Source organism: Selaginella moellendorffii, unplaced genomic scaffold (genome assembly GCF_000143415.4).
Source record: "Selaginella moellendorffii unplaced genomic scaffold, v1.0 SELMOscaffold_39, whole genome shotgun sequence".
NCBI classification, from domain to species: Eukaryota; Viridiplantae; Streptophyta; class Lycopodiopsida; order Selaginellales; family Selaginellaceae; genus Selaginella; species Selaginella moellendorffii.
The window spans coordinates 1399494-1420842 of NW_003314300.1; the positions used below are offsets into that span (position 1 = coordinate 1399494).

A 21349-nucleotide genomic window follows, 5' to 3' on the forward strand; every position below is an offset into this window, starting at 1 on the left:
CATAACAATGCCAGTAAACAATTTAAAGGAGACTTCCATTCTATAGTGTCGGCTATAGCATCATCCACCATTCCAATCCAATTTCCAGAGCTCGCTTCTTCTCTTCTTCTTCCTCTTATTTTTCGCTTGAAAAAAAAAAAAAAAAAACCAATCACAAGATCCAATTGACTACTTCTTACTGGGATCTTTCTGAGATTGCTAACGAATTCGATCCAAACTCGTAGGCTCCTAGAACAGAGAACACGACACAAGCGCATTAAGTATGAGCGATCTTACTTCACTGCTCTTACCACTGCCAAGTTAGTTGAAACGTTGATTCTGGAAGCCCCGGACGTGTTCTTCTGGGTCCCAAAGTCCTTCCTTTGTTGCCAACCATTTGGCGGAGAACATAAAAGTCCCGCCAGCGAGAGCTTTCGAGAAGCGCCCTGGATCTCCTCTCCACTCCTCAATGATGATCCTGTTACTGCTGCTGCTACTGTGCTGGATTTCCGATGCTTCTCCCGTTGCTACTGCTTCGATCGATGCCAAGTTGGTGCTGCGAGACTCCGCCGCTCGAGGCGGAGGGATCGGATTCAAAGCCATCCATGTCGCAGCACCTCAATTCCGAGTGAAAGCCAATCCTAGCCCCAGCTCCGCTGCTCAAAAGTCTCTTTTTCCATACTCCGCTCACATCTTTCAGCAGCACACGAAGAACCCCGCGGCCCTCCGGAGCTCCACCACCACTCTCGGACGGAAATTCGGTGAGTACTACACGAGTATCAAGCTCGGCTCGCCGGGCCAGGAAGCCATCCTCATCGTCGACACGGGCAGCGAGCTGACTTGGCTCAAGTGTCTGCCTTGCAAGGTCTGTGCTCCTTCAGTAGACACCATCTACGACGCTGCTCGCTCAGTCTCGTACAAGCCAGTCACCTGTAACAACAGTCAGCTATGTTCGAACAGCAGCCAAGGAACTTACGCTTACTGCGCTCGAGGAAGCCAGTGCCAGTTCGCTGCCTTCTACGGAGACGGGAGCTTCAGCTACGGGAGCTTGTCGACCGACACTCTCATAATGGAGACAGTCGTCGGAGGAAAACCTGTAACTGTGCAGGACTTTGCTTTCGGCTGCGCACAGGGCGACTTGGAGCTCGTTCCGACTGGAGCGTCTGGTATCCTGGGCTTAAATGCTGGAAAGATGGCTCTTCCAATGCAGCTCGGCCAGCGGTTTGGTTGGAAGTTTTCTCACTGCTTTCCCGACAGGAGCTCGCACTTGAATTCCACCGGCGTTGTTTTCTTCGGGAACGCAGAGCTTCCTCACGAGCAAGTTCAGTACACGTCCGTTGCTCTCACAAACTCCGAGCTCCAGAGGAAGTTCTATCACGTAGCACTGAAAGGAGTGAGTATTAACAGCCACGAGCTTGTGCTCTTACCACGGGGTTCCGTTGTCATTCTCGACTCTGGCTCCAGTTTCTCAAGTTTTGTGCGTCCTTTCCATAGCCAGCTGAGAGAAGCATTCTTGAAACATCGGCCGCCGAGTCTCAAACATCTCGAGGGAGATTCTTTCGGTGATCTCGGCACATGTTTCAAAGTTTCCAACGACGACATTGACGAGCTTCATCGGACTCTTCCATCTCTGTCCCTGGTTTTCGAAGACGGAGTTACGATCGGAATCCCGTCCATCGGTGTTCTTCTCCCTGTTGCTCGGTACCAGAATCATGTTAAGATGTGTTTCGCGTTCGAAGATGGGGGACCGAATCCCGTTAACGTCATTGGGAACTATCAGCAACAGAACTTGTGGGTCGAATACGATATCCAAAGGTCGCGAGTTGGATTTGCCCGTGCAAGCTGTGTTATCGATTAAAGAACTTAGTAAACAAGAAAAAGATGATAACAAAAATGCAAAGCAAAGCTTACGAGCACATATCCCAATTAGGCCAGCAGATGTTGCGTTGCGTACACGGGACCACCAGTACTAACAGGAAGGAAGCAAGCACGTTTTTTTTTTTGGTGCAATCACTCCCAACAGCTAAGTACGGGTTGAGCAGCAGTTTGCCAATTTGTACAAACAAAATACAGAAACCAAAAAATGATCTCTTACAAGTCTTTGAACAGTTCTTGCTCTTCCGCTGATAGCTCGAATTCATGGTGCATCGGCTCCAGTTTCGAATAGTCCTCAAAATTGCTTGTATCATCCAAGCCCTGCAGTGTCCATGCATAGATCGTACCGAAGTCTAAATGAGAAAATAAAGACATACCGCTACTTTCGGCCTTATTGGCGGAGTGTCTTTTTTAGCAAGGACATTGTCCCACTTCACGTTCGCAAACCAAGAATGATTTTTTATTTCATCCACACCATCCTTCAGACAGCCAATCCTGTAAAAAGACAATGTAAGCGTCAACGGAATAATGAGTGCTTGCAGTACCGCTTGGTGAGATCTGCAGTGAGAAGCCTTCTTACGAGATCCTTCGCACTGCAGGATGTCTACAATTGAGCTCAATCCTAAAGCGGAAGTGATAGTAGATTAAAAGAAACCTGCCTGCGGGAAAAGTGTCCTGGAAATTGTAATTTACCCGCTAAGATCTTCTGATATGTTCCAATAGCATCTGCAACAACCATGGCGGGTTTATATGGTACAATGAGTAAAACTGAAGCGCCATGTATACCGTTTTGATGAATTTATGTGAGTTATTCGAGAGCTAACCATCATCGTAGAATGGAGGATACCCTGCGAGCATCTCGTAAATCAAAACGCCAAAGGCCCACCTGAAGGAAAGCTTAGTGAGCTTATGATAATTTGCGAGAGAAAAAAAACTGAAAAACAAGCGTTACCAGTCAACAGGTTTTCCGTGACCTTTGTTGAGAATGATCTCTGGAGCCAAATAGTCAGGCGTTCCTGTTGCAAAGTCCTTCAAAGAGATAGTTAAAGATAGTTACGGCAAGTTTGCAAACCACATACCGCATAGAGTATACGTTCTTCTGTCAATTTGCTTTGCAAAACCAAAGTCGGCTATCTTAATGTTTCCCTTCTCGTCAAGAAGCAAATTTTCAGGCTGAGTACATCCACATGTTAGAAATATAATCACTAGCGACATACGCACGCAAGAACCTTCAAGTCACGATAGATAATATCCATTCCATGGATATGTTCGAAGGCGAGAAGAACTTGAGAAGCATAGAATCTCTGAAAAGATATTAAAAGAAGAACTGAGATGGCCACCACCACTTCAAAATCTTAGACATCATTTTCACTTACAGATGTTGCTTCATCAAATCGACCCGTGTGGCGAAGATAAGTAAAAAACTCACCGCTGTTCATCAACACTTGGATCAAACGCTTCTCAGCTCAAAAAGAAAAAGAAGTTACCCGCAAACGTATTCCATGACGAGGTGGACACATCTGTCGTCTTGGCAATATCCCAGCAGATTAACAATGTACGGGAAGTCAAGCCTCTGAAGAATGTTCTTCTCTGCCATCACATGAGCAACCTGTGAAAACGATCAGACGCTGAAAGTCTAAATACCAAACAAACAGAAACCACAGAACCTGTTTACATGACTAATCACGGAAGGAGTGTTCACATGCCTGCTTTGTCTTGACAATAGACGCCTTTGACAAAGACTTAACAGCACAAACTTGCTTGTTGGCCTTGTGGTGTGCTACTTGGACGCGGCCAAAGCTGCCAGTCCCCAGGACACGCCCGAGCTCAAACTCCTCGATCTTACACTGCCCAAGCCACACCTGCAAACCAAAAAACAAAAAAAAAAGAAAAGAAAAGAAAAGAAGAACATCCGATCGGAGGTTTAGAGATTTCCAGAGCCAAAAGAACCAACCTTGGGTTTTGAGGGTATAACAGGCTTCTCAGCAGCTGCTTTTCTCGTGAAAACTCTAGCGAGCATTGTTTGTCTCTGCATTGGCACACACGAAAAAACTCAATGCCCAGAAGAACAAGAAAAATGTAGCGAAAACACGAAGAAGAAAAGCTTCCACTACCTTTTTTGGTGCTTCATCCTCACCACCACCCGCGTCAGGATTTTTCTTCGTGAAAATCCTCGCGAGCATCGCCATGGCTGGAGATGCTGCTCGTGTTCTTGAGCGTCGAGACGGTGGTTGGTACGCATGCCACGTGAGAGAAGCCTAGATTCGCCTGGTATATACCTTGCCACGCGAGCTTCGAGCCCTAGGGAGGAAGAACTCCCGCGATGCCTGGAGGAGGAGGCGCGATCCCCAATCCAGATGCGCTAATGCGCGCGATCGACAGGGCAATCGCGGCATCGGAGACCCTGAGAGCCAACCGGCAATTGGCGCTGGCAGCTGGGGACCAAACCCAGCTATCGCCGTCGCGTTCGTTGCGAGAGAAGGATCTCCAGGCCGCGGAGGACGCATTGAAGATGGCCATGGCGCGGCGCGATCCTGCCAAGGCGATTCCACTCCTCCAAGAAGCCGGGGCGTCCAAGAAGGCCCTAGACAAGATCCACAAGCTCCCTAGAGAGGTTTAGGGTTTTCAAGAAGTCGCGATGGAGGAAGAGATTGGCCGCGTGTTCCAGGAGAATAATTTCGCGCTGGAGAATGCGGACACCATCCGGCAATGTAAGTGCGCTCCAGTGTAGCTACATTCTCCTCATGATCGTGTTGGATCTTTTTTCTTCCTTTAGGCGTGTCGCTTTGCTCGAGCTTTGGATTGAAGCCCTCGACTCTAGTGGAGCACTGGGAGGTGTTCTACCTCAACTCGTGAGTTTCTTCTTTCCTAGTGGTTTTCTCCCTCGCATTATCTGTGAGTAGTGTGTGTGGATCTTCCTTTGTGTGCCTTGCTCATTTCTATTCTTTTGTGAGTGTGTGAATGTGTGTGTGGATTTCCTTGGATTTCCTTGCTCACTCTATTCTTTTGTGAGTGTGTGAGTATGTGTGTGGATTTCCTTGCTTTTGTTTGTGTGAGAGTGTTCCTTGTTTGTTCTATTCATCTCTTCTTTTTTTTTTTTTCCGTGTTTATGTTCTCATAACGATTCATTCCTCAGTCTATTCTTCTTCTTATCGTTCTTTGTGTTACAAATTGTTTCCCTTTGTGAAAATGAATACTAATGCTTTTATGGATTCAGGCAGCTGGAGAAAAATACACTACTAAACTCTCACATCGACAAGTTTCGAGTTTTTCTACAAACTCAGCAGCGAAACGATTTCATTCGTGAGCATGGGGGGATGCACATCTACACGAAGGATGATTTGGATACGTAAGAGTGTTCGTGTTCTCTTTTTTTTCTATCGACGCTTACCTATCACAGCGGGACAGATTCTTCACTGCGGATGCAATGCTTGTGGATAGCAAGACGCCCAACAAAGTGGTAGGCTCTCGAGAAGCTCAATACATTACGCCGCCGCAACCACGGGTTAAAGTCACTCCCAGACAAGTTCCCAGTCCGACGACGCCTTTCAGCCAACGTACAACCAAGTGCACTGTCCAGTTTGTTTTCAACGATCACCTTCCCGACGCTAGTTCGAGTGCAGTGGATGATATCCAGCAATCCGAAGATCTGGTTCTACGCAAGCTGAAAGACGTACGAAGGTGTCAGCTCGAGGAGCTTAGCACTGGGCTCAAGCCAGGTTGCAGATACATGGCTGATCAAGTCGAAAGCAGGGTAATGTTTTCCCTTATTTCCAGGATCGGTCCTTTTGAAAATTTGTTCTGCAGTTCAACGAACTCGAGAGAAGGATCAAAAAGTTTGTCCAAGCATTTTCAGAATACGAATCTGTGCCGCTGTCGCAGCATGTTGCCTATGCATCTCAGGTGAGTTACCTGTATGTGATGGCTCCAAGTTTTATCGACGTACGGTTTCAGGAAAAGATTCTCGTTGTTGGAAGAGTTTGCTACGATACAGAAGAAGCAGATCCCAACGCTGTTTTGCTGGAAGGCAGGTGCGAGCTCCAATTTCGTTTAAGCTTGTTTCACTAACAAGAGCTTAAAACAGCGTTGAGTACTCTGGGGGGCATCGAGTCCGTTTGGATCTTCGTGAGATAAGCCAGTTTTCACTTTTCCCGGGCCAGGTACTAGAGTTTCCTTTTATCGTCGCAAAGTGCGATTTTGCATTCCAGATACTTGTGGTGGAAGGACACAATCCGAGCGGGCATTGCCTTGTTGCTAGCCGGATCTTTTACTCTTTACCACTTCCTCCTCATTCGGCGCCGGATGATAATCCTCTTGCAAAGAGGCAAGCAACAAATCTTACAGTGAAGACCCAGACACCACAACCGCTACACATGGTCTGCATGGAATGCTTGCAATGAGGTTCACTAATCCTTGCGTTTATAGATTGTTGCGTCAGGTCCTTTTACAACAAGTGACAATCTTTCGTTTGAGCCTTTGATGGAGTTACTAGCCTACGCTAGGAATAAAAGACCAAACGTTCTATTGCTGGTGAGAGAATTTTATGTAGATGGATATTCATGTGTTCTACTCTCTCTTTTGCTAGATGGGACCATTTGTTGATGCCGAGCATCCCCACGTCAAGCAGGGAATCACTGATAGAGTTTTATCTCATGTATTTCAAGAGGAGATAACGACACGGGTTCGTACTCTTTGCTTCATATGTTGCTGTCCACCAATTCACGGTTTCTCAATGTGTAGCTAGAGGATTACTGCCAGTTTCTAGGAGCAGGGGCGAGGGTTATACTGATTCCCTCCACACGCGACGTGTTTCACGATCGAATTTTTCCTCAGGTACTCTCACCGATGAGTTTCTCAATCTCTTAACTTGTTTTTTTTTTTCCTGTTGGCAGCCTCCTTTTAATAGTTTCATGTTTGAAGATTCATCCCAGCAGGTACCTAAAAAATCTGTTTTCTCGGACTAAGTTTTGGTCGCATTTCCAGATATCTCTACTGCCGAATCCAAGTGTGTTTCGCCTGGATGAGGTATCCATTGGCTGCTGCACAACAGATATCCTTAGACATCTAAGCAGTGAAGAAGCGGCTCGAAATCCACCGGGCACCTCCAGCGATAGAATGTCGAGGCTGGGAGCACAGCTTGTTGGCCAAAGAAGGTATCAAAGCTTGCTCCAAAAATCTACCTTAACACTGACTCTTGTATTGCTTTTTGTCCAGCTTTTATCCATTGTTTCCGCCAGCGTTAGGCACTTGTTTGGACCTGGCTGTCAATCCCAGTGCTTTGGACCTCCCTTGCACGCCAGATATCATCGTTCTATCGTCGGACTTGGTCCCTTTCGTCAAGGTAGAAGTTCCAAGTATCTCACTGACGCGATTTTCATGATTTTTCTTCTGCAGTCTTTAAGCTACACGCCTGGTGTGAAGCTAGACGAGTCCCAGCCACGCACAGAGAACCTCACTACGCTGCTTGTAAATCCCGGTCGACTGGCAAAAGGGGCAATGGGAGGGACGTTTGTGGAAGCTATGGTGACACTGCCAAGCACTCCTCAACTAAGCAGCATTGGAGCTAGAGCAAAACTTTCCTTCATTAAGATTTGACAAGCACAGCGTGGTAAGACTTTGTTTCAAACGATTCGTATGTTCTTAAATGTTTATGCTGAAGGTTATGGAGGTTGAAAGATATCAGAAGTTTCCTTCTTCCTCATTATCTCGGACACACCTTATATCTTCGCAGCTGTGACGAGGTCCTTAATCTTGCGAATGCAGTGAACTGGAAAAGCCTTTGATTGAGCAGCGACTCGAGCTCCTGTACGCGAGCATGCTCGGGAGTTTACTATCATGCTTCTTCTGGAGGAATTAGAAACAAATTGAAGCAAGCGTTCTCTGGAAGCAAGCGTTTAGCAGTAACTCACACCACTGTTCAAGCTTGGAAGAAACAAAAAGCTATGCTTGTAGTTTAGCTTACCGCTTCTCTCGTTTTACCGGAGAGCAGCTTTGCTATTTACCACATTGCACCGTTGGAGTTTTCGCTACAGCTCGTCTGTAGAGCTCGTTTTGGTTTTGGTGTGTTGTGTCGTTGGCATTGCAAAAGGAATGGCTGCGTGTTTCTTCACAAACTGGACCAGGTCTTTTAAGTTTGTCTTTGCGTGAGCGGTGATCTGTGGCAAGGAGTTACACCGAGTTTGTAAAAGGGAATTGGACTTACAGGTTGGTTTTTCTGGCCCGCGGGGTAGAACAAAAATGCTGGATGCAAGGACAGGTTGCATACTCCAAGCACTTCTAGATGTTTGCAGAAAATAATAGGTGGAAGAGCCTTAGTGAATATATCAGCAACCTAGTCCTCAATTGCCATGTACTTTTAAGTGTCAACTCTCCTCCCATCACTTGTTCTCTGATGTATGATGTAGTGGTATTTTATTTGTATATGCTTCATCTTGGTGTGATATCTTAAATTCTCATAAAGAGCAATCACCAATTGATTATCCTAACTGCATACTCCCTACAAGCTCACGAAGCCAGCTCACCTCTTGTGCTGCCCCTGTCAAAGCTAGATACTCCGCTTCAGTTGTTAACAAGGCTGTCACAGCTTGCCGCTTGCTGCTCCAAGTTACCACTCCATCACCAAGGAAAAAGCAATAGCTGGATCCCCTGCATTATCTGCATCGGCATAGCCTCGCAAAATAAATGCGTGACCAGAAACCTGCCGTTGATAGCTCAGGCCAAAATTAGCAGTGCCTCTGAGATAGCGCAAGATAGCTTGCCAATGTTGCTAGGCTGGATTCGCCATATACTTAGCCACCTCTCCCACAGAATAAGCAATGTCTGGGCGGGTACAAACGGCCAAGTAGATTAAGCATCCAACTACCTGGCGATATGGCACAAGCTCAGCCTCACTAGGAGACATCTCAGCAGACAAATGACTACTCGCTTGCATTGGAGTAACAGAAGGGTTGAGGTTCTCAAGCCCAAACCTGCGCAATACTTCCTCCACATAAGCTCGTTGTGAGAGTGTCACAACTCCTGGCTGTGGTCGCTGAACTTGAATCCCAAGGAAAGTGTGCACGGGGCCAAGATCTTGCATCTCAAACTGGGCTCCTAGCTTTCTCTTGATTTCAGCAAGAAGATCTCTGTTGTTGGAAACAAAGATACCATCGTCCATATACAAGGCCAAAATGACCAAGGCACCATCCTCAATCTTCATATAAACGTTTGAGTTGGCATGGTTTTTCTGGAATCCAAGAGAAATCAGAAAAGAATCAATTTTCTTATACCAGATGCGTGGACTTTGTTTCAGGCCGTATAAAGCCTTCTTCAGCCGATAAATCCTTTGGCTCGGATCGAGGCCTGTCAGGAGCTGGATGTAAACCTTCTCAGGAATTTCTCCATGTAAAAATGCAGTCTTCACATCCATTTGCTCCACATAAAGATCATAAAGCAAGTAACAGCCTGATAGAAGCCATCTTCACGACCGGGCTGAAAGTTTCTGTAAAGTCTATGCCTTCGATCTGAGTAAAGCCTCGTGCCACAATCCTAGCTTTAAAGCGCTGCACTTCTCCTGAAGGTCCAGCTTTCACGCAGAAAAGTAGCTTTGTCGAAACTACATTAGCATTGTCAGGAACTTCATCAGGAAGATACCAGGTTTCATTTGTTGCATGAGCTCACATCTCAGCATCAATAGCATCACCCCATGCAGCAGCATAAGGAGATTTCTTAGCTTGTGCAAGCGTAACAGGAATCTTCACCTCTGCTGCTGTGAATATAGCCATTTGACTCTGATGTAAGAAGCTCTAGCAGCTGCTCGTGCTCGCTTCTCAGCTTGCTCTCACTGATAAGCTCCACCCTTCGCTGTATAGGTTAAAGGGCGACCAGAGCAGCTCAAAACCTGGATAAGATCAGGATCTCGGTGATGCACGGGTTCAGGAACCATATCCTCAGGTTCAGGTATATTGTGCTCGGGCTCAGGATCAGGAACCACCTCAGGAACGTGATCAGGCTCTGGAGCTCGTGTCACAGCAGAGGTTGAAGCCCCCCCTGCAGCTGGAGCATAAGCACAGCCAAGTCGAGGTAGAGGATCATCCTCCTCATCTTCCCATGGATGAAAGAAAACAGGCTGTGAGCTCGCCCTTACTTTCTCCACAAAGAAAACCTGTAGAACTCCTGGATCCTTGTGACGTTGAAAATACACATAAGATTCATCAAAGATGACATCTCAACTCACAAACTCTTTTCCCGAGTCTAGATGAAGGAGTCGGTATCCTCGCTGCTCATCACTATAGCCCATAAATACACACTTCTTGGATTTAACATCCAATGTCCTGCGTAGTTCATTAGGAACATGAGAAAAAGCTAAACAGCCAAACTGCCATAAGATATCCATGTGTGGACGTTGCCCAGTCCAAGCCTCTGGTATCTGAACCTGATATCAAAGCAATAGGTTATATTTTTTTTTGGCACGAGCAGTGCCATAGATGCTAAGACAGGATGGCGTTGTCTTCTTCCTCCAGAGACATGGAGCAGTTCGATGAGACAAATTTCCTTGCCTGGAAAGAATGTGCACAGTTCTGGTTTATGAGGTGGGGATTTTGGTTTGTGGTATCTGGATTGAGAAAATGCCCATCCAAGGATGATGATGACACAAATCCATACAACGAGTTAATGCACATGCTCGTGTGGCTGCTGCTATAGACTGTATAGCTCACTGTAACAAAGAATCACGTCCACCATCTTCTTGAAAGTCCACTCCCATAATTTCACAAATTGACTTCCAATTCTCAGCAGAACTCTTCTCCACATTCATGTGGACACTGTAGAGAGGGCCAAGTCCTCCTCCTAATGCTCCATTTGCCCTAGCATCCAGGTCTTTCCACTTGTTGTATGGATCTGTATCATCATTGTCCTTAGACGGGCATTTTCTCAATCTAGATACCATAGGTTAGAATCCCCACCTCATAAACCAGAACTATGCACATTCTTTCCAGGCAAGATGATTCATCCTATCGAACTGCTTGGAGGAAAAAAATGATGCCATCCTGTCCTAGCATCTATGGCACTGCTTGTGCCAAAAAAAAAAAAAAATCTAACCTATTGCTTTGATACCATGATGAGAGAAGCCAAGCCTCATGGCCTAGCACTCTATAGAGAATGAGAACACTCCCCGAACAATCCCCTAGGATGGATTTCACACAGGATGGGAAAGAAAACTAAGAAAGCCCTAAACTGAAGGAATGCAACTCAAGCCAGGTGGCTGTACGCCACGTGGCTCTAACACAGAAGCTGGAACAAATGAAAAACCCCTAATGGGAATGAAACTTATAAGAATGTAAGCTTTCAGAACAAAGAAGTAAAATCTCCATCACTTGCATCACTTGCGATAAGTTTTATCTTGCCCAGCTTCTTTCTTCTCCTGCCTGCTTACGTGTTCCTTGATGTCCTCTCAGATTTGATCGCAGTTGTCACAGAACCAGGGGCAGGAGCTCTCCCTGGGAGCTTACTCCAACACACTCGCAATGAAACCTTACGATGTCACAATCCCTGTAGCAGCACGTGATTACCTTGCCTCGAGCACTCTCCCGTTTCTTGCAAGTACAGATGGTGCAATACAGAGCCGCATCCACAAGTGGAGACTCGATGTCTGCACGGTTTGCAGCCAGCTGCTAGTCGAGCTTACACAAGACGTGTTGTTGAAGGTCAAACTGGTCGAATGTAAAGCTCGAGCCCTCCGGCAAGTCCATAGAGAAGTAATGAGCTGGGAACGTGTAGACGAAGCCCTGGGAACTTCGAGAAGAGTCAGTTCCAAATTGGATCTCACGCTCCAAGTCAAAATCCACAGACCTCCATCTGAACAGTATCTCCCGCTTTTTGTTGACTACCACGAGAAGCAAGTCTTTGAAGACCTTAGACTCACTATATGATGGCCCGAGGTTGTTTAGGGTTTAGGGTTTAGGGTTTAAACCTTAAACCCCCCCCAAAGATTTCCTGTGGCCGGGATCAATCCAAAGAGCGTTACATGCCTGAATATGCATCGAAGAATTTCCCACTTCTAAGAGTCGACGAATTCTCCTTCATGACAGCTAATTTGGCACTGACATTGTAACAATGATATGAATTCTCCCCTCTGGAATGTGCCATTCCCCTTGATTCGAACTTTAGGGCAAGCGATTTGTAGCGTTTCATGGACGCTTTATCGAAGCAAGCGATTGCCGCCTACAGCAGAGGGCAGCGGGGGCCATTTCTCGTGGCCACAAATGTCCCATGGGTGGTGTACGACGCCTGGATGTGTAGCTGCGACTCGACTTGGAGGCTAGAGTACAGGAGGGGTGAGGTTTTGGCCTATGGGGATCCGTCAATAGTCCACAGCACCGTGTCATCTGCGCTAGAGCGCTCCATCATCTTTCACATCCTCCAGATTCCGGGCATTGGGCTAGCCTCTCTTCCACAAATGATCACTGGCGCTGGAGCGTCTCGCCTGCGGACCATCTCTGGCGACAAGGAGCCGGACGCTTGCTTCTTCTCTGGGTCGTCGCTTGCGCAGCCAGCGCGGGCGGTGTTGGAGGTGGCGTACAAGAACGAGCCACTGGAAGTTTTAAGGGAGGTTTTGGATCTGTGGGTGGAGTCGGGCTGCTTGGTGGCGATCGGGGTGAAGATTGCGCGGCCTGGTGACGACTTTACGTTTGTAGCCAGGGAGAGAGGCAACGATGGGATGGAGATCCAGTTTGGGCCCGAGTTTTGCAATGAGCAGAATCGAGAGCGCTTTGTGGTGAAGTTTCCAGTGTCGTCTTTCACTGCTGATGTGAAGGGTGACTACTACGTTGAGTTTGATCTGTTTTGGTTGCAGCAGTATATATTTCGTATGATCGAGCAAGAGCGTCAAGCTTTTGAGCAGAGCGTGGAGAGTCTCTGCTGTAAATCCTAGAAAAAAGTAAGATCGAGCAAAAATATCTTAGCAATATGAATTTCATGGTGTCGCTGCTGCAAGAGAGGAAAGAGGATATGTTGCTCTGGCACGACAGAGATTTGTGGCATGGAGAAGAACTAGGAATTGTCGAGGGAGCAAAACCCAACTGAGCTTTGTGTCTACGTTCCAAACAAAAAGAACGACTGCCACCGGTGGGTCCTGGGCTGGATCACCTCGCCTCCAGCACAAGGTTGGCTCGCGGCTGCAGAGTAGTACTCTTAGATAATGGTAAGCTCCTGCTTTTGCTTTTCCCAGTTAGATCGTGTTTTCTCCGTTGTTTGGTACGACCAAGTTCACACGGCAGTCCACTTGCTCCATGTTCTCTCCAAGGTCGTCCATAAATCTGCTTCTGGAACCCGCCCTCCTCTGAGATCGTCTCCGCAGCAAATGCCCGCCTGCGGCATTCACAGTCCACCGAGGGGTCGCACCCAAAGCCACAATCCCTACTATCCTCCATTTGCAACGAGGTTGACTAATGCTTGCGTTTGCGTCAGGTCCTTTTACAACAAGTGACAATCTTTCGTTTGAGCCTTTGATGGAGTTACTATCCTACGCGAGGAATAAAAGACCAAACGTTCTATTGCTGGTTATATAGATGGATATTCATGTGTTCTACTCTCTCTTTTGCTAGATGGGACCATTTGTTGATGCCGAGCATCCACACGTCAAGCAGGGAATCACTGATAGAGTTGGTAGAGTATTTCACTCCTTGATGCTCGATTTCCAGCCGGGAAGGGGATTGATACGCACCTAAACAGAAAAAAAAAAATCACTAAAAATTGGGAAACAAGGATGATCCTAACACTCTCCTGGCCCTGGAAAAGAGGCACCATCCCCATCTGATGCTCGCCTGGGAAAGACCAAAGATTAAGAAAGAGCAAAGGCACAGTCCAGACCTGCTTGCGCGACTCCATGTCGGAGAGATCGATCGAGATGACACACGGCTGACCAAATGCTCCCGCAAAGAGGCTCTGCATTGCTGCTGCCCTCTCGTGCCCTTGCTCTTTCGCGCTCTAGCTCACAGAAATAGAGAATATTCGAAGCATCTAGGGCTAATGTGCTTTATCATGTACGTCCATGCCAGATCACAACATTAAGGTTTGTCTTTCTAGGAAGAAGTACAGAGTTTCACTCTTTGATCATATCTAGTCTCCACCACCTCTGCATGGCACGAATTTTCAGTGTATTTTGAGTCCTTGCCTTGTTTTGTACCACTTCCACATTATCTGTTGACAGTAGAAGATGATGTCATCAAGTGGTTCATGGTCCGCAAACCCAGCACAATCCAAATAGTACCATCCAACCTTACACTGCAAAAACCAAAGAATTAGTTCTAGTGATTATAATGAAAATTTACCTTGGCATTGTCACAGAGAATCATTTTTCTCCCATAGTCTCAACAAAGCCTGTCATTGATCTCAGGGTTCATTGGCAATCTGTCAACAACAATCCTGTTCCCCTGGTACTCTTTGAAGAGCACAGTCATAATGTGCTTTTGGAGTTCGTGGAGATCACACTCCACGAGAAAGTCATGCTTCGGCTCAACATTTGCAAACAACCAGCTCAATGGGAACTTCAAATGGAATTTGTCCTTATTATCCTCAGAGCACACCTTCGGACTAAAATCAATGTCTTTGCGCTTTTTACTAACTTCTTTCTAGAAGCAGTTGAACTTGACATGTAGAGCATATGAGGTTTTCTTTGACTCAGTATATTCCCATCTTTTGACCTCTGCTTTGAGTGTTTTCACATCTTCATTTTTGTATGCAACCTCGATGGCACACTTTGGGTACTTTGTATAATCAATACTTAAAAAGGAAGCATTTGATTCTTTGCAAGATCCATTTGCTAACTTGAAAGTGGTGCTACCCGTAACAAATACCAATTCACGAAACCTTGGCACATCCTTTGCTGGAAAGTGAGTCGCAAAGAAGTTAGCCATTTGTTCTGCCACTTCTAGAACAAACCATGACGCTGTCACCTCATGCAAACTGGAAGGGTCACCAAAGAGATAAACTGTCCCAAACTCTCCTCCCTCGAGCTCATAAAAGAATCCCAATCTCCAACAAGTTTCCATTGAAAGAGACTAGATTTCCCAAGAGCTGTAAGACACAATCTCTGCAATGACAAAGGGCCCATGGCCAACCCCTGACACACTTACTTCTAGGTACCTTGCAACTGTGTGCTTGAATCCTTCATTTAGTCGCTTCAATTCCTGTTTCGCCTCCACTTTCTTATTGTCTTCAAGCTTGAAGCTGCTGAGAAGCTGGACAATCTGCTTTTCTTCTACCTCTAAGCTTTTCCTCTTTTCTAGCCCTAAACCCTAAACCCTAAACACACGCCATTTCCCACTGTGCAATAACTCTTCAAACCCTAATGTGCATGTGTCACTGCTGATATACGTGTACGAATTAATATTGAGAATATCAACGCCATTCCGTCAACGGAGAAGATTGGGAAAAGTAAACAGGATGGTGATGAACGACACAGGTGATGATGAGTAGCAATCGGTTGCAATACGTCGACTGTGCCTCAAAGACGATTTCTTTGGCGGAGCTCGGAGAAGAGCGAAGCTATGTTGGTTATATCGGCTGGCGAGTGAGGGAATTCCAAGTCCACGTCCATGCCATCAAACCTGGAAAGTGATCACACAAAGTTAGATCTATTGTTCCAAGAACTCCGGAAGATAGTGTTAACTTACCCATAACTTCGTGCCAAGGCAATGCTACTCCGCACAAATTCGCCCCTGCGGGAACTGTTGCTCGCCCTCTGCGAGAAGAACGTCGTGTTGGACCCGGTGCCACCTATCGAGAGGAGGGTCTTGATGAGCGGATTCTTGCTCTTGACCAGGCCCGTACACTGTCGCGCAATATCGATGTTCTCCACCGGGATTTCCACCCGGAAAGTTGTGCTGTTGACACTCGCGAACGCGAAGCAGAGGTGCGTGTACACGTCTGTGCTGAGATCCGATGCTCTTGAAGACTTGAAGTTCTCACCACGGACAGGCGCTCCATCCATGATTTCGAACTTTGCAAGTGTTTCACTTTTGTTGTAAGCGTTGGCACCTGAGCCGGTCGACTCGCACTTTCTAATCTCGATCTCCATATGCTTTATCTTGATGCGGACCAGAAGAAAGTAAATCTTCCCGACGATTACATCCTTTAAGTGGAATCTGGCACAGAAAAAGCACTCACGCTCAGTTGACACAAAGCGTGTTTCCACGTATTCGAAACGCACTTGCTCTTACTGTACTCGAATTCGATATGCAAGCAATCCTCGATGCCGACCTCCATCTACAAAGAGAAAAACCTTTTTTAAAAAGAAAACTATCGATGTTTTCACCTTGATACTGTTGTTCACGTCGGGGTGCACTAGAAGTTTTCGAACCTGGTAAAAACAAAGCACATAAGAGCGATGAATGTTTCTCCACAAGTATCTCATTACCCAGTATTCCACAATCTTAGGTACGTAGCTGCGAGTTATAGTCACCTTAAGAACATATCTGGCAAAACAATCCATTACAAAAAAATATCCAAGCCGTGAATGTATACCTGAGCCTCACGTTGACACCATTGTTACGAGTGATATTGCATTTCCACTGACGAAAACTCGAAAGGATAGATTTTCCTCTCGTGAATCACACCCGGAACATCGAGCTCCCTCACTGTAGAACACGAAACGGAAGTATCAGATGACAATCTAGAGCAAAAAACAAACTCACACACCCAAGGAAGTGAAGTCGTAGAAATGCCCTCGGTCCAAGTAAAACTTTGGCAATCCACAAACCAAAATCAGCGAAACAAAAGAAACGCAAAAACTAACGCACCTATTTGGCCATTCACGGTTTCTCAATGTGTATAGCTAGAGGATTACTGCCAGTTTCTAGGAGCAGGGGCGAGGGTTATACTGATTCCCTCCACACGCGACGTGTTTCACGATCGAATTTTTCCTCAGGTACTCTCACCGATGAGTTTCTCAATCTCTTAACTTTTTTTTTTCCTGCTGGCAGCCTCCTTTTAATAGTTTCATGTTTGAAGATTCATCCCAGCAGGTAGCTAAAAAATCTGTTTTCTCGGACTAAGTGTTGGTCGCATTTCCAGATATCTCTACTGCCGAATCCAAGTGTGTTTCGCCTGGATGAGGTATCCATTGGATATCAGAAGTTTCCCTTTTCCTCTTTGGAGATCCAAGCCATTATCTCGGACATCCTTGGACACCTTATATCTTTGCAGCTGTGACGAGGTCCTGAATCTTGCGGCTATACTGCTAATGCAGTGAACTGCAAAAGCCTTTGATTGAGCAGCGACAAGAAGATTGTCGAGCTCCTGTACGTGAGCATGCTCGGGAGTCTATTATCATGCTTCTTCTGGAGGAATTAAAAACAAATTGAAGTAAGCGTTCTCTGGAAGTAAGCGTTTAGCAGTAACTCACACCACTGTTCAAGCTTGGAAGAAACAAAAAGCTATGCTTGTTAGTTTAGCTTACCGCTTCTCTCGTCTTACCGGAGAGCAGCTTTGCTATTTACCACATTGTAGCGTTGGAGTTTTCGCTACAGCTCGTCTCTATCAGGGGGTGATGATGTAGAGCTCGTTTTGGTTTTGGTGTGCTGTGTCGTTGGCATTGCAAAAGGAATGGCTGCGTGTTTCTTCACAAACTGGACCAGGCCTTTTAAGTTTGTCTTTGCGTGAGCGGTGATCTGTGGCAAGGAGTTACACCGAGTTTTTGAAAGGGAACTGGACTTACAGGTTGGTTTTTGTGGCCCGCGGGGTAGAACAAAAATGCTGGATAAGTCGTCACCTATCAAGGAGAAAAACAAAGTTGAGAAACGGGAATAGGCTACACTTTGAAAATATTACCTCTAACTTGGGGTGCTCATTTGAAGATGTGTCAATCTGCGCTATGACAAGGGATGGAATGCCTTTGAAAAACGTCCCGAGTTTAGCTACTGTTTTGTTGGCTGTCTCGCACATTCCGCACCATGGGCTAGTTATCTGTGATCGAAAGCATGAGCCTCTTAGACAAAAGAGTGGACGTAAAAATAAGAAAACATCCAACCTGGAGAAAGACGTCTTTGGAATCATCAAGAACAATCTTCTCGAACGTTTTCCCAACTACAATTCGTAGATCTCCCTCGTCCTGCACAAATCCACGACCGTCAAGACAACCAAGACTAAAGTCTTAGTACCTTGGAAGGGATAGGCTCTGATTTATAGTGTTGTGTAAGATCTCCAGACAACAAATTCTGGCAGAAAGCCTGGACATACAATGCTGTTGGAAATGCAACACTTCGTGAATATACTATTATTACGAACCAGAATGTTCTGCAGATTGATATCTTCCTCCAGAAGAAATTTTTGGCCATTGTCATAGTTGAAGGCAACGATCTGTTGTACGGCCGTATTAGATACAATGTGAAATGACAAAACGACATCAAAACTCACAACAGGCTTCTCAGGTTGAACCCCGTACATCGAGAGAAATGGCATTGCAAAGTCCATGTCACTGTTTTCTACCACGAGAAAGATCAACTGCGAAAGGATAAGCTAGCTCTCAAGAACTTTTTAACAGACTCAAAGCACAGTACCTTGCCCTTGAATGCCATTGCAGCTTCCTCAAACAGAGGCAACACAGTTTTCACGTCGATTTCATTTGCAAACAGTAACACCTGCACAGGGATTTGAAAATGACACACAAAGAAAAAAAACAATCAAACCTGAAGCTTAAGAGGACTGGAGTTTATTCTGGCAGCATTCTTAGACGTCATCCTTACAACGACAGGGAACTTGTTGAGCTCGACAAAATCCAGGAGATTTTGTGCACTAAAAGTCCCATCTGAAACAAGCATTTGTCTCGATTGAGAATGAAGATTGAGAATTGGTCTTACCGAAAGGAACATAAAACTCGGGCTCATTCTTCTGTATCCACACCATCGGTGGTTTACGAATACTCGAATGAAAAGTCTGCGCCACATTGAGGCTGTTTGTTTGGATAAACGGTGTGCCAACTTCCTGCTTTGCAGCTTCGATAAAGCTCTTGTAGTCATCTCCCTGGACAAAACTTGATAAATCCAGCAAACTACGTAAGCAGGAGGACAAAGCTCACCTCAAATTTGTCGAAAAATCCGGCCACAATGACAGAACTATTCGCGAGAAAATTTTCCGCGTCTTTCGTTGAGACCACTGTAGAGGCTGGCGAGCCAGTTTTCTTTCTCACCCAGTCGATAATCTCCTCCCTGGTCAGAAAAATCTCTTTTTAGTTTAGAGCATGAAAGAGGAAGAACCAAAAGAACGAGAAAGAGGAAAATTTACCGACTTAGAGTCACCTCCCGTGTATGCTTGCTGGACAGATCCATTGACTAAGAAGAGCACTGTCGGGAATCCCTTGATATTATAGAGCTTGGCGGTCTTTGGATTCGCAATGGCATCGATCTTGGCAAAGAGAATGCCGCCATTGCCATCGCCATAGCCAGCAAGATCCAATGCTGCTGCTGCGAATTCCGGCAGCAGCGCCGCGCTCCTGCTACACCAGCTCGCGTACCCTAGAAGAAGAACATACTCCCGCGACGAAATCACGCGCGGCGCGCTCTCATCTGTGAGATCGGCCACGAAATTCATAGACACATCGCTCCTGGGGCCTTCCACTGTGTCGAGATCCTCGTCTTCCAGATCCAAATCCTCTTCCTCTAGAGCATCGCGATCGACGCTCTCCAAGCCGTGAATCCCAAGCGGCAATAGGAGTAGCAACAGCAGCACAGAGAGAAGCCATAGCGCCCGGAGAAGCTGCATTGCCCTGGATCGACCAAATGAAAAACCTCCAACGATACTACTAGAATATACGCTATTTTTTTAAATTTTATTCACGAACCAAGGGACTATTCCAAGAATATTCCATGGCATGTTAGCGTTCCTGCACACAAAAATCCTCGGAAAATCAGCCAGAAAATTAAGACTGTTAATATCAATGTAAACAGTATATTATCAAATCAAATCTCAGAGAATGTTATATGTATTTGCTCTTCTGGTGTTCATTTTAGTTTTGGCAATTCAACAAGCAAATGCAGTAAGTATAATTATAAGAAATTTGCTTTTGTATTTAACTTTGGGTTTGTGTGTCTTGTGTGGAAGGCTTGTGGTGGATTAGGGATGTGCTCAAACTTAATGATGAGCACGTATTATGATGATAACTTGATAGCAACCTGCGGGGCCAAATCTGTTTCTGCTGTTATCAGCACTTGCATTGCCAACATGAATGGAACTTTGGTGGTTGCTCCCTTCGGTAGATATCGTGCTTCTTGCACAGGGCCTGTGTATCTCACAGGAACTAAAATACAAGTTGGTCAATGCAAGAAAATAAATGGAGAAAAAGTCACTAGTACTTCCCTCGATTTAGCCCAAATAATGAGCTATAACATATATTATGGTTTATATTTTTGTAACTGCAAGCTAGAAATACCTGGGTAGAAACTATAATATTCAGCAGAACTTCATTGGACAAGTTTATTACTAATGGTAGAATTTTATTTCATATATATGTGTGTGTGTACATATACATATATACATAGGCACACTAAAACATTTTCATTAATTTGAGATATCAATATGAGTTCAAACTAAAGGTTGATTGTCTGTAAGAACTTATTATAAATTATTTATTTTATTTTATTTTAAATTAACAAAATTTAAATAGAAAAAATAATTAGATATAAAAAAGTAAATGATTGATATGTTGAGCATGTCTTTGGTGGATTCTTAAGGAGTTCATTTTTAAAAAAAATTGCTATGCATTGCATGTAGCAATGCTTGGTTTGCTTAATGGTAGTTTTATTATTACTTATTAATCTAATTGATCAAATAAAGTTTATAATTATAAGCATGTTTGTAATTTATAAACACAAGATTAATCTTATTGCATATCAACCATTAAATGATAGAATAAAAAAGAATATACTAGAAAGGGTTTAGGAAAGTTTATAAATTATAAACATGTTTATAAATTATAAATACCAGATTAATCTAAATGAATACCAACCGTTAGATAGTAGAATATCCTAGAATATCCAAGCATATTCTAGGTATATTCACTACCATCCCAGTCCCCCTATAGGTTTGCTTAAGCAAACCAAAAACCTTAAAACAAATAGGTTTATTCAAAGGGTATAGTCTTTCAAAGTATATATAGTTTATTAGGTATTCAATTTTATTTAGTTTATTTTATTATAATTTAGGTGATATTGTGAGTGCATAAAATATGAAAAGGGAATACAAAAAATGAATTAACCTAAAAACTCTAATTTATATATAGAAACAAATGATTCAAATTGAAACCAATGTGACAACTACTAAAATCCCACTATGCTAATATTAGTATACGGCATCGTAGCCATACATTTAAACTTCACATCATCCCCTCCTCTTGGAATAATGAAAGGCCATCAAGGTTCTCTTATAAATGGGCTAAGATCTAAAGGAATATCAAGAGGAGGTATCAATAGATTTGTAAATGGTATCAATTGTTATTAATCCCTTTGTATGAAGCATTTCAACT

At 44.9% G+C, this 21349-nt stretch overlaps 4 protein-coding genes, 1 long non-coding RNA gene and 1 pseudogene across 8 annotated transcripts; 3 read left to right on the plus strand and 3 right to left on the minus strand.

The window, feature by feature from the left end:
* The first annotated feature begins 146 nt into the window (after positions 1-146).
* Positions 147-1851, plus strand: LOC9660126 (aspartyl protease family protein 2). Its single transcript, XM_002978924.2, has one exon. It carries the CDS (start codon positions 449-451, stop codon positions 1835-1837), a length of 1389 nt encoding a protein of 462 aa, XP_002978970.1. The 5' UTR covers positions 147-448; the 3' UTR covers positions 1838-1851.
* A 98-nt stretch (positions 1852-1949) lies between these two features.
* Positions 1950-4073, minus strand: LOC9659595 (cAMP-dependent protein kinase catalytic subunit beta). The gene is made up of 13 exons (XM_024683885.1): positions 3969-4073; positions 3809-3883; positions 3561-3716; positions 3342-3463; positions 3231-3285; positions 3084-3158; positions 2934-3027; positions 2807-2870; positions 2679-2740; positions 2514-2580; positions 2400-2447; positions 2232-2349; positions 1950-2175 (listed from the first exon to the last, which is right to left on the minus strand). Exons 1-13 carry the CDS (start codon positions 4041-4043, stop codon positions 2071-2073), a joined length of 1116 nt encoding a protein of 371 aa, XP_024539653.1. The 5' UTR covers positions 4044-4073; the 3' UTR covers positions 1950-2070.
* A 100-nt stretch (positions 4074-4173) lies between these two features.
* On the plus strand, positions 4174-7910 carry LOC9660127 (DNA polymerase alpha subunit B). 2 transcript variants are annotated; one of them, XM_024683882.1, is made up of 16 exons: positions 4174-4565; positions 4631-4706; positions 5072-5203; positions 5263-5608; positions 5662-5757; positions 5809-5885; positions 5939-6014; positions 6063-6230; positions 6280-6384; positions 6440-6535; positions 6595-6687; positions 6747-6788; positions 6838-7007; positions 7069-7195; positions 7249-7462; positions 7514-7878. In XM_024683882.1, the coding sequence occupies exons 1-15, from the start codon at positions 4493-4495 to the stop codon at positions 7447-7449; spliced, it is 1878 nt and encodes a 625-aa protein (XP_024539650.1). In that variant the 5' UTR covers positions 4174-4492; the 3' UTR covers positions 7450-7462; positions 7514-7878. The 2 variants fall into 2 exon arrangements, with proteins under 2 accessions (XP_024539650.1, XP_024539651.1); XM_024683883.1 differs by lacking the exons at positions 4174-4565; positions 4631-4706 and having other exon boundaries at positions 5131-5203; positions 5255-5608; positions 7514-7910.
* A 7592-nt stretch (positions 7911-15502) lies between these two features.
* Positions 15503-16588, minus strand: LOC112349474 (annotated as a pseudogene).
* Positions 16589-16665: 77 nt separating this feature from the next.
* LOC112349515 lies at positions 16666-17329 on the plus strand. The gene is made up of 3 exons (XR_002993414.1): positions 16666-16759; positions 16815-16856; positions 16906-17329. It is a non-coding gene; the product is annotated as an uncharacterized LOC112349515 (long non-coding RNA).
* On the minus strand, positions 17058-19610 carry LOC9659597 (protein disulfide isomerase-like 1-5). Of its 3 annotated transcripts, XR_002993413.1 has the most exons (13): positions 19118-19610; positions 18908-19037; positions 18690-18852; positions 18519-18637; positions 18390-18470; positions 18247-18333; positions 18118-18189; positions 17991-18059; positions 17861-17941; positions 17662-17796; positions 17549-17602; positions 17291-17501; positions 17058-17171 (listed from the first exon to the last, which is right to left on the minus strand). XR_002993413.1 is itself a non-coding variant. In XM_024684090.1 (12 exons), the coding sequence occupies exons 1-12, from the start codon at positions 19588-19590 to the stop codon at positions 17355-17357; spliced, it is 1611 nt and encodes a 536-aa protein (XP_024539858.1). In that variant the 5' UTR covers positions 19591-19610; the 3' UTR covers positions 17221-17354. The 3 variants fall into 3 exon arrangements, 2 of the variants coding, with proteins under 2 accessions (XP_024539858.1, XP_024539859.1); XM_024684090.1 differs by lacking the exon at positions 17058-17171 and having other exon boundaries at positions 17221-17501; XM_024684091.1 differs by lacking the exon at positions 17058-17171 and having other exon boundaries at positions 17221-17501; positions 19114-19272.
* Between the last annotated feature and the right edge of the window lie 1739 nt (positions 19611-21349).